At 44.8% G+C, this 17518-nt stretch overlaps 1 protein-coding gene across 1 annotated transcript in view; it reads right to left on the bottom strand.

The window, feature by feature from the left end:
* Positions 1-16988, bottom strand: part of LOC115456688 (multidrug and toxin extrusion protein 2-like) — a 54848-nt gene extending 37860 nt beyond the window's left edge. The window contains exons 1-3 of the mRNA XM_030185927.1: positions 16735-16988; positions 9522-9623; positions 2294-2362 (exon numbers count right to left, since the gene is read on the bottom strand). Coding sequence (XP_030041787.1) covers positions 2294-2362; positions 9522-9623; positions 16735-16863 — 300 coding nt within the window. The 5' untranslated portion in view covers positions 16864-16988. The remainder of the gene's footprint in view (positions 1-2293; positions 2363-9521; positions 9624-16734) is intronic.
* Positions 16989-17518: the final 530 nt, after the last annotated feature.

The raw sequence follows: 17518 nt of genomic DNA, 5'->3' as shown, positions 1-17518 counted from the left end.
GAGGGAACTGAACCTGGTTCTCCAGGGATTTCAACCCACTGCCAACTATTAGGCAGCAATGGGAATCGAACCCAGTTCCCCAGATCCACAACCCACTGCACTAATCATTAGACCACTCCTCCACAATTAGATTTCTGGTTAAAAAAAAAAAAAGCAGCAAATTTTTTGTTATCACAGAGATGGTTATTTTGGGAGCTGCAAGAAGACATTTATATGGAGATGCCTCAGGCACTGAACATTTTTCTCACAGAACAAGGGTGGGCAACCTGCAGCTTGTAAGACCGTATGAATAGATATACTGGATCAGACCAACGATCCATGTAGCCCAGTATCCCATTTCCAACAGTGGCCAATCCAAGTCACTAGTATGTGCAGAAAACAGCCTGCAAATATGTCATTAAGCAGAGTTTTGTTGTCAGCAAAACCGTTGAAGGATACAATGGGACAAAACTTGTTTAACAGTTTTAGCAACAGTTTGGAAAGACAGAAGTCTGTGGTAACAGCCCATCCTGGTAATAATTTATGCTCATCCAGTCATCCCACTGAGTTTTGTTGGCAGTGAATTATATGGCACATTTATTCATTTTGTCTCTAGTGGGTCACAGACAGAGTACCAACATTAACGCGGCCCTCTGTGTATAAAGGTTGCCCACCTCTGTCATAGCAGAGTAGACAAGTCTTCACTACATCTGGTCCAATGTCAGGTAGTGCAGTTGACAGCAGTGAAGAAAACAAAATAAGACAAGATGTCAAGAGCGTTAATGATTTGTGGCTGTAGCATGCTACAGGATGGTTTCTGAAGTGAAGATAAGGGAAACTCACAAGCCAAGCACATCAAGACCTTCCCATCAAGACAAATGGATGAAACCATGGCTACACCTGGCTCGAGAGCACTTTTCAACTTTGGCCCTACTAAAAAAAGTGTCCTTGCTTTATATCAGGCTGAAGTCAGTAAAGGGAGATGCCAGGCCCATGACCAGAAGTCAACTACCCTGCAGACTGCTCTCGGATTAGATCAAAGGCTTCTTGTATGAATAATTTAACTTTCTAGCATGGAGTTGAAAATCCATCACCACCAAATAGCAAAGTCTGTGGGTGAGATTCGACACAGATAAATAGCTCAGGCTGCTACACTCACAATATGGGGGTAAATTTCACACCAGAGATTAAAAGATTTGTTCAAAAGTGCTTATTTTAATATGTGCCTATATACATATACTTCAATAAAGTTTATGCTAATAGTTATGCGCCAGTTATACATGTAATTCATTAGAATGCAGGATAAAACAGCGAGGCAAAATAAAACGATAAAGACAAGCCAACTGCAGAACCAAGGAAACTTTAATACTCAACAGTGTCAATCAGAGTCCGTGGCACAGGAATAGCGACTCGACACTGCAGTGTTTCGGCATACAATACCTTCGTCAGGAGTCATACAATTCCAGGCAGGCAAAAAAAAGGGTGGGAATGACCAACGCGATGAGCCAGGGTAAAAGCGCAAGTCTTTTATTCCAGTGTTTGCTTGGAGACAACACATCAATGGAAAGCAACAAGCTTTTCGGTCCAAGTTTCAGCCTATGCTTTAAAGAGTCTGGAGCCTTAGGCAAAATGAAAATGTGCTAGAACAAGCAAAAACGCTAAAGACTTGGCTTGAATCCCTTTATGGAATGGCTAGACATTCCAAACAAGTGTCACTGACAAAGCGAGATGGAAACACCAATCAACAGGTAAGCCTTGGTTAGCTCACGTTAAGCAAGCAATCACAATTTTGCTGACCGCGTTCAACGTCTTCAAATTGCAGCAGAATGTCTTTCAAATTGTGATTAATTGCTTAGCACAAGCTTTATAGCAGAGGTACTCAATGTCAGTCCTCAAGGTCAGGTTTTCAGGATTTCCCCAAAGAATATGCATAATCACTGGGGAAATCCCAAAAACCCGACTGGATTGTGGATCTCGAGGACCGACGTCGAGCATCCCTGCTTTATAGAATAGACTCCTATCAGGCACTCCCCCTATATGTGCACACATCACAACTGTACTCCCCCACCTCCCAGTGCCCAAACTACAGTCCTAGGAATACTTAAAAAAAAAAAAAAACCCACATAAAAAAAAAAAAAAAAAGACAGCATTATCTTTTGATGTCAACCTTTTATGCATATATGTCCGTACACAATTATACTGTAATAATTTTCAACAAATGAAACATGCTCTATACACGAAAAGGCTGTATAAAAATTACCCCCCTACAAGGCCAAACATCAACAAAGAGCAGACTAAACCATCTCTTACATACCTGTGATATAAGGGTGTCACATGCAGAAGATAAACCGGAGCCCACTGAAATGCCTGTAACATTTATAATCTGGAAACCAAAGCAGAAAACAGGAAGCAAAGATTATAAAAATGGTCTCCTGAACATAGTCTTATTCTCAAACTCTTAAATCAAATAAGCCTCTCCACAGAGCTTCCAGCCTACAGAATTTCCCTTTGAAAAATCAGTGACCTTAGTGGACAAACGGGCTGTAAAGATATATACTTATTATTTTTGTTTCCTAATGTTAAATAATGCCGATTGCATATTCACTTTAAGTGGTGATGTATTGGAAAATTTAAATAAATAAATAAATAAATAAATAAATAAAAAGAAAAATCAGTGACCTGGCAAGGGATGCAGGTGCATCGGTAGATGAAGGGTTTACAGGTTCAAAATTCCCCATCAGGAAGTATAATCCCAATATTAAAAAACAAGTTCTCTGCATGCACGTTCCTTAGTCAGCCTCAGTACTGGTCCAACCCCATCCCTAGTCTTTTCCCTATAGGCAATTAGTAGCACCAATATTTTCCCTTGGGGTTTTTTTTTTTTTTTTGGGTGGGGGGGGGAGCGAAGAGACTTTTTCAAAGGGTCTTCCTCTGTTGCTAAATGTATATTTATCTACAGAGAATCCCTTTGAAAATAACCCCCTTAATATAGCTTATAAAGATGAATGAGAACAAATAGCCACAGATACATCTATGAGGCAATTCTGGATAGCAGATGGCAATAGTTACCTTGAGAATTAGTTTATTGGGTCATCAGGTATCAATACCAAATTGATAGCATTTAAAAATCACAAGCGAGGAGGTCACGTGATGGTCTGAGAGGGGAAGTCACGTTTGTCTTCTCTCTGGGGTTCCCCCTTCTACATTCCCCGTAAAACGAGCAAAAAACCGAAAGAAATAGCTGCAAAACGTAAGCTTACCTAGCGCACACATATGGATCTCTTTGTAACAAAAGAAACCCGGGCTTCAGCGGCGAAATCGGCGAAAAAAAACGGCCGAGAAGCATCGAGGGACGGAAGGATCCAAGATGGCGCCTAGCCCGATCCCCGAGCGCCCTCCACAATTTCACCCGCTACAGCTCCAACAGATTACAGAAGCGGTGAGAGAGGCTTTGAAACCGGAGCTGACAAAGTTATCCGACCAGATAGCGGGAGTAGAATCGCTACTGGGAGAAACAACGAGGAGGACGGGGGAGCTTGAAGTACAGGTTTCAGAGCTGGAGGATTCAAGCACGGGCAGAGGAACACAGCTGCAGGACTTACAGAATTTGCTGCGAGCCCAGGCAAAACATTTAGATGACCTAGAAAACAGGTCTCGCAGGTCTAACCTGCGCCTGATTGGAATCCCCGAATCAGTATCAGATCGAGCTCTGCCCATGCAATTGGAGAGTTGGCTTAAATCTGAGTTTGCTCTTTCTGATAGCAGTGGGCCACTGTGTTTGGAGAGAGCACACCGTCTGGGCAGGAGAATTGAAGGGAGAAACAGACCGAGAGTAGTCATCATAAAAGTCCACAATTTCTTACACAAAGAAGAAATTCTGAGAGGTGCAAGATCCAAATGGGACTCACTTACATTTGATGGATCAACAGTAAAAAATTTTCCAGGATTACTCCGCTGCCCTACAGGAGCGCAGGAAAGCATTTGGACCTCTGTGCCGCCACTTGGCAGCGAAAAACCAAAGATTCATGCTATTGTACCCAGCTCAGCTTAAAGTATTGGAACAGGGGGGCTGGAAGATGTATCACTCTCCAGAAGAGGCCCAGTCCCTCCTACGGGACAACTCTGCATCCTCCCCTGGCCATAATGGCTGAAAGGGGAACACATGAGCAGGTAGCAGGTTGTGATGGTATCAGGATGCAGGAGCGCTACAGCTGTAATGCAGCGAGAGCAAAGTTTGCACAAAGTTGTATCATGGTTAAATGTTGTGGAGTTAACTTGAATCTGTATGTTTGCGGATTTGTGGATTTGATGTATATTACTGCAGCTCTGACTCAGCAAAGATGAGAAGATTGTAAAGAGGAAAGGGGATGGGGGAGGGGGGCCCCTACCATTAATTGACCGGAGCTCTCCTAGTAGATGTTGCGAAAGGAGAGGTCAAAGGTGATAAGGGGGGGAGGAATAAGGGGTAGGGGGAAGTTATAGAACAGAAGGGGATTGGATGCACGGGGAATGTCCTTGAGATGTTCAGTGATGGAGCGGGGAGGCTCGGGTGGAGCTGGGCACTGGAGTCTCCCAATCTCTTAATGCAGTTTGGTAAAAATGGAAATAACTTTATTCAGGAAGGGGGGGTGCCCGGACTAGATTTATAACATGGAATGTAGGGGGCATTACATCCCCAATTAAGAGGGCAAAGATTTTACAAGCCTTAAAGAGACACCATGCAGACGTGGCTTGTATCCAAGAGACGAGACTATCTCAAGAGGAGTTACAAAAGTTGAAGAGAACTTGGGTGGGTGAAGTACACGGTGCAGCGGCCGAGGGAAGGAAAGGAGGGGTTGCAATCTTAATCCGAAAGGGAGTGGTGGCGAAAACTCATCTGGTGGGTAGTGACCCAGGGGGGAGATATGTGGTGGTGCGTCTTTGGTTGCAACATGTGGAGTATCTAGTAGTAGCGCTATATGGTCCGAATTTATATGACAGATCCTTTTATGACCATCTAATTCAAGTGTGCCTCCCTCATGGGTCTCTGCCGCTGCTTGTGATGGGGGATTTCAATTTAGTGGTTGACCCTAGTCTGGATTGCTCATCCCCTAGAAGGGCAGTCCGGGGAGGCCCGGAGGTGAGGGCTCTGACACAGTTCACCCAGACACTTGGAGTGGTGGATTCTTGGCGCACGCTACATCCAGAGGAGCGAGAGTATACCCACCTGTCTAGGGCCCATGGGACTCTCTCACGTCTGGATTACATTTTGGTGGATCAGAGGGTGTTCCCTTATGTGAATAAGGTAGAGATAGGCCCGGAGGAGATCTCGGATCACTCCCTGGTATGGTTAGACTTAGAGGATGGGGACCTGGGGGTTGGGGGAAGAGGGTGGAGATTTCCCACGTACTTAGCATCAGACCCAAAATTTAAACTGCATTTACAGAAGAGCTGGGGGGAATACTCACAATTTAATAAAGAACATAAGGATTCTCCCCTACTATTCTGGCAAGCGGCGAAAGCAGTTTTGAGGGGGGCGGTGATTGCGTTTACTGCACAACGGGAACGCAAAATTAACGGGGCAATTATACATCTAGAACGTAGATTTGGGAAAGCTAGACGCCGATTTGTGGCGGTTCCATCGAGCTATAATAAGGAGCAGATGAAAATAGCTCAAGTAACGCTAAACTCACTATTACATGAAAGAGCCTTGAGAGCCCTAGCAGTTGGGAAATTCCGCTTCCAGAGATATGGGAACAAATCAGGTGCCACGTTAGCAAGAGTAGTTAAAGTCTGGGGTGGCCCTAGAGAGATAGTGGCGGTGAAGGATAAGTACGGACATATTCAGAATGGGAGGGGAGGAGTAAAAAAGGTATTCCAGCAATTCTATAGTGAATTATATAAAAATATATCCCCACCATCATTGGAGTCGGTGACAGAATATTTGCGGAGGGCCAGAATGATGACACTGAAGGCAGAGGAGGTGGAGGTCCTGAATAGGCCTATCACAGGAAAGGAACTACAAGATATAATCAAGTCTCTCCCTGCGAATTCAGCTCCAGGCCCAGATGGCTTCTCGAGTGAATTTTATAAAATTTTAAATCCACACATAGTAGGCCCCATGCACTCATACTTTGAGGAGGTAGTAGCTCAGGGACAGTTTCCGGCTTATGCAAATGAGGCACTGATAACCTTATTGCTAAAACCAGGAAAGCCGGAGAATCAGGCTGGTTCTTTCCGGCCCATTTCCTTAATCAATGTTGATATAAAAATCCTAGCCAAACTACTAGCGAATAGAATACAGGAGTGCTTACCTAGCCTTATCGGTCAGGAGCAAGTGGGTTTTATCCGCAATAGGCACTCAGGAATTAATGTGAGACGACTACTGTTAGCTCAGGCTCAGATTCAGCGTTCAGGCGGTGAGGCGATGCTGGTTAGCCTGGACGCTGAAAAAGCTTTTGATAAAGTAGGATGGGATTATATGTTTGCGGTGTTGAGGCATGTGGGTGTGGGGGGTTGGGTTTATGGGGCTATCCAGTCGTTATACTCAAATCCTCGAGCGGCTGTGCTGGTTAATGGGTCTAGAACACAACAGTTTCCTATCGCGAGGGGGACTAGGCAAGGATGCCCCCTCTCCCCGCTCCTTTTTGTGCTATCTATTGAACCCCTGATTAAAACTATTCAACAGGGAGAGGGGGTGCCAGGGGTGACAGTTGGTGGAGAGAAAGTAAAGGTGTTAGCCTTTGCGGACGATCTATTGATAATATCAGAGTCCCCGAGGGTGGCATTGCCAGCGCTGCTCGAGGAGATAGAATGTTTTAGTACATTGTCAGGGTTTAAAATTAACCGGGAAAAATATCACGCATAATGAGGTTACCCGAGCGACTGGATGGCCCCGGCCCAGATGACTTCTCTCTGCAGAGGGCAAAGACAAAGATGAAATACTTGGGTGTCTTAATTTCTAACACATTAAGTGGTTTGTATGAGATAAATATTCAAAAATTAATGAAAGACACAGCGAGGAAACTTGAGCAATGGCGGGGTCTTCCTATCTCTCTGTCAGGGCGTATAGCATTGTACAATATGATGATTATCCCCTGCTGGTCATATATGTTTCAAACTTTACCCCTACACCTTACTAATAGGGACGAGAAACGAGTGAATGGAATGTTGAGGAAATTTTTGTGGAGAGGAAAAAAGCCGAGATTCCCACTGGAAAGTATGTATGTACCGAAAGAATATGGTGGGATGGGCTTGCAGAGTGTGAGACATTTAGGGATTGCTTGTGCAATGAGGCACGTTACAGACTGGTTCCGCAACTCTGCGGATTTCTCTGCCACCACAATGGAATTACGGCTATTTGCACCCACACACTTTAGCAGTTGCCTGCATGGGAGTGGAGGGGCCTCTCCAATACTAAGTATTTCAAACCTTCTACCGCAAGCACAAAAAGCATGGAGCTGGATTTGTAGATTACATCAATTTTCACCAAAAGTTACCCCACTGCTGCCAATCTGCGGGAATCCTGAGTTTCAACCTGGCTTGATATATAGAATTTTTGAACAATGGAGAACGCGAGGTATAATCTATATACTCCAGATTCTAACGCGAGAAGGAAAGCTGCAATCGTTTCAGGAGTTGCAGGATCGTGGACTGCTCCGCCCCAAAGATTACTTTCATTATTGGCAATTATTGCACTATACGAAGATTTTGACTTGGGAGGCCTTGGCGGAGGACGTGCAGGAGGAATTACCAATGGCATTCTCGTTGGGATCACAACAAAAAGTTCCACTGAGGTTTCACCTCCGACATATCAAAGACACAGCTGCAGAGCCAGATTTTGGCAAATATGCTGAGGCCTGGAGCAGAGACCTGGAGGTAGTCATTTCATCCGGTCTGCTTAAAGAACATGTGTTGGCCCTTTACAGAGTGTCACCTTTAACAGATCACTGGGAATTACAATACCGTTTTGTGTTTCGGATGCATATGCCGCCTCGACGGGCGTTCCATATGGGGGTTTCCCTAGATGGGGCGTGCCCCAAGTGTCATTTTGTGGGAGCGACCTTGGGGCACATGTATTGGACTTGTCCGGTAGTGAAGAATTTCTGGATGGCTTTACTAAAACAGGTTTCAACCTTGTGGAGAACTAGATGGTCGTGTTCTCCGATGCTGTTGTTCGGGAAGCCCTGTCTGCAGGCTCCCCGGCCAAGAGGGCTTATTCTTTTTGTACAGCGAGCCATTCTGATTGCAAAAAAGACTATTTTAGTGGATTGGTTATCCCCAAGAGGCCCCTCACTCCAGAATTGGCGAATGCGGATGGTGCAACTATTACGCTTTGAGAGAATGATGATAAAAGATGGAAATCCGATGGAGTTGGATAAATTCTGTTTGAGATGGGGTCCATTTTTGGACTCTATGCCCCCAATAGCTAAGAGTACCCTCTTGAACATTTGACTGGCTCATGGAGCCCCGGACATTCATTCCCAGATTTGATTAACGAGACACAGGGAGGGGAGGGTGGGATTGAGTTGATAATGATGTACCGCTTTGGGGGGTCATCTGAGTCCAGTCTCCTAGGGACTACCACATCCGGAACTTTGCTTTTAGGCATTAAGTTTGGACACTCAAGGGAGGGAAAGGGGGGGGGGGGAGAAAACTAAAAATTGATGATGTTGTTTAGTGAAAGCATAACCGTGAAGTAACTATGTTATTGTTAGAATGCTACTTACCTGTTGGTGTGGACTACTTTTGTGTGTCATCAATAAAAAATGATTGAATTAAAAATCACAAGCATGTTCAAGGGACTAAGCATCTACCAGATTAAATTTATATCTTATTCTTTCCCACCAATGGAAAAATCATCTACCTGAAGACATAACAAATTTGGTTTTGGTAGAAAACTGGTGAAAACACACACACACAATTCAAAAATGATCTACAGTGGATTGAGGGTTCCAGAGAACCAAGGTGCACCCCCCCCCCCCCAAAAAAAAAAAAAACAGAAAAAAAACTACAGCTTGCATTTCTATAAGAAATGGATTTGATAGAGAAAAGGTTCCATAACTTCTTGGTACTTAGAGCAAGAGCCATTTCTTTTCGTTTCTGCTTTAATTTGACATTTCCGTGTAATTGATTTGTTATGCTTGAGAGGAAGAATTTTTTTTTTCTGTTTTGATCTCAAACAGCTTGGAGTTTTTAGTGGCTAGAGAGAAGTTACACAAATAAAATAAAAACCCCACATGCATGCAGAGGGATTGGAAAACATTTTGCATTACACACTCAAAAAGACATGCAGTATAATCAGTCAGCTATATCGTAAAGTAATACAGAACAAACAAATGACACTGCAAAAGTGACTCTATGGCTGTTCAATGTAAATTTTTTATATGAAGAGAATTCTCTTCATATAAAAAATTTACATTGAACAGCCATAGAGTCACTTTTGCAGTGTCATTTGTTTGTTCTGAAAAAATTTTGTGTGCCATGCTCCAGAAGCTTACTCCATGTTTTTTATAAGCTCGAGTAGGAGACAGTATCAGAAAATAAGATGAAAAGATACATACAGCAGTGGCAAGAGTAACCGAGTCCAATTCCACTTTTCCAAGATGCCCACAGAATATGGAGCTGACAATGCTGATCAAGTAAACCATCATCTGAGACATGAACTAAGGGAAGAAAAGAGGAGACTTGTTACATGTGATGATATCACACATAATATGATGTTTGATTTTTGTGGACTTGTTAACTGCTTTACCACTTAAGTTCTGAACTATATGGTTTAACATGATATATGGAATTTGACATTTTGTGCTGTGCTATGTTATGGGGCTCATTTTTGAAACAGAAAAACAACCAAAAAAAGGCAGATGGAGCTTTTTTTTTGCCAAAATGTCCAAATTGCTATTTTCAAAACCCATTTTTTTAGACGTTTTTCTATGCAGTGCATCCGAATCACAAGGGAGTGTGTCGGGGTGGAATTTAGGCATTCCCAAAACTTGGATGTTTTTCTGCCATAATGGAACAAAGCAAAACATCTAGGGCTAAAAGTTAGACATTTTGGTCTAGACCTGTTTCAATCACGACTAAGTCACAAAAAGGTGCCCTAAATGACAACTGGAGGGATTAAGGCATGACCCCTCCTTACTCCCCCAGTGGTCACTAACTCCCTTCCTACCCCCCCCCCCCAAAGATAATATACCAGCCTCTATGACAGCTTCAGAAAAGATGTGAAAGAAAGTATATACCAGCCTCCGCTTAAGATGTTATGGCCAGGCCTATTAGAGCAGCAAGAAGGTCCCTGGAGTAGTCTAATGATCAATGCAGTGGAATGTAGAGAAGCAGACTCAGGCCCATATCCCACTCTAATTGTTACATTTGTATTGGAAAGAGTGAGCCCTCTCAAACTCACCAAAAATCTACTGTACCCACATATAGGTGACAACTGCAGCCAAAAGGGCTAATGTAGTGGTGTACAGTTGGGTACAGTAGGTTTTTGGGAGGTTTGGGAGGTAAGAGGGTAACGGTGAGATGTGTACCTAGAACCTTTTATGTGAAGTCCACTGCAGTGCCCCCTAGGGTGCCCCACTGCTCTGCGTATGTGGCCAGTCTACTAAGAATGCTACACCCCCCCCCCCCCCAATACATCCCAATGGCTTGTTTTTGTGCATATTTCCCTTGGACATTTTTGTCAAAAATGGTCCATAAAGATAGATGCATTGAGCACAAAAACCATCTAGCAAATGGCCATTCTTTAAACAAAAAGACAGACTTTTTCTGGTTTGAAAATCGCTATGATTGCCACTTGGACATTTTCAGCAAAATGTTCACAATCAGATTTAAATACATCGAAAATACCCCTCTATATAACCAACTTAATCAAAGTAGAACTCCGAGTAAACCAGGATCATTGCCTATCCATGTATAGTGCCCCAGTCCCTTCCAACACTGATCGGAAGGCGGTTAATCAAATAAAATAAACAATCGTTCTTCTAATTCTTTCATTTCTTACAATCCAATAAAATGTTAGGAAGAAACCATACATGCAGTCTGTTCAAAATACAATTGTTCAAATATTAGTTTATCTTACAAAATCTGAACTTGCATCATCCTACTTTTTGACCTTCATTGGCTTCCAGTGAAATATCGCTTTCAACGTAAGATGTTACTTTTGACCCACAGCGCTGTTCACACTGGTCTTCCACCTTATCTTGCCTCTGCCATAGTTCCTTACAAGCCAATCACTTGCCCTCCTCCATCGAATTTCTCCTTAGATTACATTCACTTTCTCAAGCATGGCTCGATTCAGTTCACCAATCTGATTTCTTCTATCTCGTTCCTTCACTCTGGAATTCCTTTCCTCATGCCTTTTGTACAGAATTGTGCTGAAGTAAATTTAAATGTGTTTTTAAAACCCACCTATTTTACTCTTGCTTTTAAACTAAATTCTTAGATGGAGTTTGGTCTGGGGGGCACAGAATAGTTGCTGTATCTTTTTCTATTTTTAGTATACGATTCTATTTCCGACTCTAAACCGCTATTGTCCTGTTTCTGTCCTTTTGTAAATAAAGATCCTTTTCTGGCTTATGTGCCGCTTTGTTTTAATTTTTAACTTGTATACCGCCATGACGCAATTGTGAAAGGCAGTATAGCAAGCACTGAATAAACTGTAAGGGGTCAAGGCTGGCAGCCCCAGGGCACACTAGCTCTCAAAAAACTGAATGAACAGGATCTAATTTGACACTGGAGACAACACGGGGGAAAAAGAATCATCAGGTTTAAAAGTGGGCCAGTTCAGACTTGCAGTTCCAGAGAAATAAACTGGTCTTATGTATTTCTAAAAGGGAGGGGCAGTTCCAGCAGCTGCAGCGCAGAAACACTGATACATTGAAACTTAGTAGTCAGGGAATTGATCCTCTCAAACTGCCCCTTCCACCAACTCATCCTTTCCTCTCTCTGTGACAGACACATACACAGCCATAACAAACACAAATGCACATACCAGCACACCCGAGGCAACACAGTTACTTATGCAAAGGGATTGTACATAAACCTTTGAGACATGCTTTCCTCACCTGACATCTCCCTCCCCACTGCCTAAATTTATACTCAAATGGGGACCTTTTCCTAAGCTGCAGAAAGCACTAGCGCATGTTTACTCCACTATGAAATCAATTACCAAGAGACATGCTCATTTCTGCATTAATAGTTAGGGTAGCTACATTATTAAGTGCTAACTGGTTAGTGTAGCATTACCGCATGAGTCCTTACCAATACCTATTTTGTAGGCAGTAGGTGCTCAGGCAGTAATTTCTTTCAATGGCTGTGCGCTAATGGCAACATTAGAACATGGCCATTAAATTTTTTTTTTTTTAAAGGAAAATCTGCCCTACTCTACCGCACATCCAGTCTCCTTCCCTACTCCCCCCCCCCCCCCCCCCCCCCAGTCTGATGCTCAGTATCTCTCCCCTCACTCCCACACCCAATATTCGGCATCTCTCTCTTCTCTCCCCCCCCCCCAACACACCCAGTATTCGGCATCTCTCTCTTCTTTCCCCCCCCAACACACCCAGTATTTGGCATCTCTCTCCTTTCCCCCCCCCCCAAACACACCCAGTATTCGGCATCTCTCTCCTTTCCCCCCCCCCCAAACACACCCAGTATTCGGCATCTCTCTCTTCTTCCCCCCCCCCCCAACACACCCAGTATTCGGCATCTCTCTCTTCTTCCCCCCCCCCCAACACACCCAGTATTCGGCATCTCTCTCTTCTTTCCCCCCCCCAACACACCCAGTATTCGGCATCTCTCTCTTTCCCCCCCCCCCCAACATACCCAGTATTCGGCATCTCTCTCTTCTTTCCCCCCCCCCCAACACACCCAGTATTCGGCATCTCTCTCTTCTTCCCCCCCCCCCAACATACCCAGTATTCGGCATCTCTCTCTTCTTTCCCCCCCCCCCCAACACACCCAGTATTCGGCATCTCTCTCTTCCCCCCCCCAACATACCCAGTATTCGGCATCTGTCTCTTCTTCCCCCCCCCCCCCAACATACCCAGTATTCGGCATCTCTCTCTTCTTTCCCCCCCCCAACACACCCAGTATTCGGCAACTCTCTCTTCTCCCCCCCCCAACATACCCAGTATTCGGCATCTCTCTCTTCTCCTCCCCCATCCCCAGTGTTCGGCATCTCTCTCTTCTCCCCCCCACCCCCACCCCCAGTATTCGGCATCTCTCTCTTCTCCCCCCCCCCCCACCCCCAGTATTTGGCATCTCTTCCTTCTCCCCCCCACAACACACCCAGTATTCGGCATCTCTCTCTTCTCCCCCCCACAACACACCCAGTATTCGGCATCTCTCTCTTCTTCCCCCCCCCCCAACACACCCAGTATTCGGCATCTCTCTCTTCTCCCCTTCTCACCCCCCCCCCCCCCCCCCGCCAACACACCCAGCACTCGGCATCTTCCCTTCTCCCCCTCCGCCGCCAACACACCCAGCACTCGGCATTTCCCCTTCTCCCCCCACCAAGACACCCAGTATTCGGCATCTCTCTCTTCTCCCCTTCTCCCCCCCACACCCACAGTATTCGGCATCTCCCTCCTCACCCAGTATTTGATATCTCTCTCTCGCCTTCCCTTCCCCCCCTCACTCAATGTTCAGTATCTCATCTTGCCCCAAGATGTTCAGCAGCTTTCCTCCTTTCTTTACGTCCTAATGGCAGCACGAGGTGGCAGTCACAGACATTGCAGTTGAGCATGTGCAGATGGTATGGGATTTGCATTGCAAGACGGACTTACTGGCCTGAACATGTATACACTGGAGGAAAGGAGAAATTGGAGTGATATGATACAGACGCTCAAATAGCTGAAAGGAATTAATCCTCAAACAAGCCTTTTCCAGAGATGGGAAGGCGGGAAGACTAGAGGACATGAATTGAGGTTGAAAGGGGGCAAACTCAAGAATAATGTCAAGAAGTATTTTTTCAAGGAGAGGGTGGTAGATACCTGGAATGCCCTCCCGCGGGAGGTAGTGGAGATGAAAACCTAACGGAATTCAAAACACAAAAGAATCCTATTCAGAAGAAATGAATCCAAAGGCGCCTAGCAGAGATTAGGAAGCAACGCCAGTAACTGGGAAGCAAATCCAGTAATCAGGGCTGGTGTTTGACATTCAGGGGCCCAGGGCAGGAACTGGGGAGAGGACCCAAAAGCTGGCCTTCAGCCTGTGCCTCCTTTAGCTTGAAGTAGGTTTGGGGTCCCTTAATGCCGGCCCTGCCAGTACTGGGCAAACTTCTACGGTCTGTATTCTGATCATGCCTGGACAGATTCAGCTTCAGAACAAGGCTAGTGCTGGTCAGACTTCTATAGTCTGTGCCCTCATCGTGGCTGAATAGATTTGGATGGGCTGGAGTGGAGCTTCAACGTTAATTTCAGAAAATGCAGAACAAGGACAATGATAGGCAGACTGCTACGATCTATGCCCTGAAAATGGCAAGGACAAATCAAGACCAGGTATACATATGAAGTATCACATACCATACGTAATGAGTACATCTTGTTGGGAAGATGGGATGGACCATACAGATCTTTATCTACAGTCATCTACTATGTTATTATGTTATGTTCAAGGCCCTGTGCCAAGGTCTCCCAGATCCCATTTCCTCCAGAACAGGAAGCTTAGAGGGGGTGGAACCTGGCAGTCCTTGAGCATAAACAAATGTATAGAAGAGAAGGGAAGCTGTAAAGCATCTTGGGGCAGAAGGAGGGTAGGGAAGAGAAGATACTGAACAACAGGCAAACAGGATTAAAGCACAGGCAACCTAGGCCTAGGGCCCAAATGTTTAAGAGGGGCCCTTACTGATGTGCCAACTCTATGGCCGCCAAGGTAGATGTTTGCCTTGGTAATTCAACTGCAGGCCAAAAGAAGTGGTAGAGGGAGGCCCAGAGCCACGATATACACACACTTCTATTTTCTCCATCACCCGTTCTTTATCTTCCAGGTGGCAAAAGGAGTTGGGGAGCACACTTACCTGCTTCCTCCTCTGCCAGTTTACTTCTATAGTTAGAAACATGTGGGGTAGGAGGCAGCAGGGGGTCCCATGTATACAATTTTAAAGAGTGTTTATATTATTATGGGTAGGAGGGCAACACAGCCTATGGCCCACTAAAGGGTTAATCCACCCTTGGCTGCCCCCCTTCTCCAAACTGTGCTGCTTTTTGCAGACACCTAGCCTGCCTAGTGGTCAGGCTGGCCTTGGTGGTACTTAGTAGATACTTGGTATTGACCTATTAATACCACACTCGTGCCTCTTTCTTTTACCAGTATGTGAGTTTCCAGCAGTTGGAAAAGATTGTTTCAGATCACAACTCCTTCGTACTCTGCGGTTCTGTCTAGGTCACACCACTAGTGGTTTTCTGGTACAGCAATTAATGAGCCTTTCTATTTTACTATGCTTTTATGTCTACACTACTAGGACACCCAGCATCAAGACAGACTGCCCTTGTATTTGATGTCCCCTATTTAAAATGATTGTTGTTAATCATATTGTTTTTAAGCTCCTGTCCTATGCTGGTGTTTGGGAGGCGGGGCTAGTGATGGCAAGACTTCTACGGTCTGTGCCCTGAAAATGGCAGATACAAATCAAGGTAAGGTATACACAAGAAGTAGCACATATGAGTTTATCTTGTTGGGCAGACTAGATGGACCGTGCAGGTCTTTTTCTGCCATCATCTACTATGTTACAATTATCCATCTTTTCTTAGCCATTTCTGGGTCAGTTGCTGATCTACATATGGTTGATGAAGTCTTTATGTTTCCTCTATGTTGTGTTCTTCTTCCTTGTTTGCTGGTCCAGCTCTTTCATGAGTTTTTCCACTTACTCTTTTTCTCACACTGCTTAGTCTATCTATTATGCAAAACAACTGTCCATAGTGGCAACACTGGTATGTGGCTGTCAGAGCCAATAGGTGTCAACACTAAATTCTGTTCCTCACCTCAAGCAGAGGTACCCATGCTACTTTCAAAAGGGTCAACAGTCCCAGACAGTGCTGGTTCTCCCAGCATGTCTCTTTCACAGGCAGCAACTTCCATCTCTTACCAGCTGTGATATATCATCTCACACATTTTCTCTCTCAAGGCAATGGATGCTCGGTTTCACTCTCTGACCTAACAACTATCTTTCCCATAGGTGCCAACTTTTCAAAATGATGGGTAGAGCGATGTGGTAACCATGTTAGTCCACTTTTAAAGGTAATCAATAGAAAGAAAATAAAATAAAACATAGAAAAGATTATAACTTTTTTTATTGGACTAACTTAATACACTTTTGATTAGCTTGCTCAGAAATAAGCAAAAGTTGGTAAATAACAGTATATATAAGTGAAACATCAAAGCATTCAAATGACAGCCTGACAAGATGGGGTGGGTTAGGTGAGAGGGAAAGATGGGTGGATGCATGGTGATAAGAGGGTGGCAAAAGCAGTAGAATTTTATGGTTCATAATGGGCTAGAAAACCCAGATGATGGGGGTACTAAACACAGCACAAAAATTATTCCTCCTTGAACACAATAAAGAAGGTTGCTCAATACAGGGAGTGCTCAGCAGGAGGTAGTGTATTTTAACTTATTTTCTTTCCCTCTTCGCCACCCGAGCAGAGACAGCTCTCAGTTTCTTCATCGGCCACCTCCCTCCGGTTACAGGTCACATCTCTCACACCCTCATCCCCAAGCAGCCTCAACTCTCCTACTCCTCTGTTCACCAGATCTAGCGGTTTATTTTCTCACCACGGGTCCAGCGAGCAGGGACAGCTCTCGAGCTTCTCCCCAGAAGCCGATGGGCAAGAGGCGGCGGAGGCTCCTACCCCAGCTCCGGCCTGGAGCGTATGCAACCGTCTCACAGCTCGATATCTCCATCCTCCTTTATCTGTCGTGATCCGGCGAAGACTAAGACTGACTGACCCTGACCCGTTATAATATGGGCAAATGAATAATACGCAAGCAGGATCCAAGCTCCGCCCCCCTCAGCCCGGCTTCTTCCACAGCGCTCCACCCCTACATTCCATCACGCTGAATCACGTCTGGCGCTCCGCCTCTCTGCTGCCCGGCTCCACCCCCTCTACCCCTCTCATGGACCGCTCCATGCACGGCTCCTCCCCTGAAATCCATGCTGTGTTCTCGCCAGCGGCATGAATTGCTCAATAAACAATAGATGAGTGGGTAAAAAAATGTGAACCTATAGCACAGAAGAAGCTGGCTTTTTTTAAGTTTTAGAAAGAAAAACTCCATTTTCAGTATTCCAATCCTAACTCCCCAAAATCCAAGGATTTGTGAACAAAGAGGGCGCTTCTGTGTCCTGTCCTCAGATGTGTTATTACACAGTGGGAATGGCGGGTAAAGATCCGACTTTGCTGAAAGGAAGATTTTTTTAACGTACTGAAAGTATGCTCTGACTAAATGGTTTCTTTTACAAATCAAGGTTGCTTTTGATTAAAACCAACACGTTCTTTCATAGAAAGGAAAAAGTACATGATATAATGTGCTGACCCTAGTCATTCTTGCCACTGCCCAA

This window comes from Microcaecilia unicolor, chromosome 13 (assembly GCF_901765095.1).
Source record: "Microcaecilia unicolor chromosome 13, aMicUni1.1, whole genome shotgun sequence".
NCBI lineage: Eukaryota > Metazoa > Chordata > Amphibia > Gymnophiona > Siphonopidae > Microcaecilia > Microcaecilia unicolor.
Note: the sequence above shows the minus strand (reverse complement) of the source record. Positions and strands in the feature narration are given on the sequence as shown.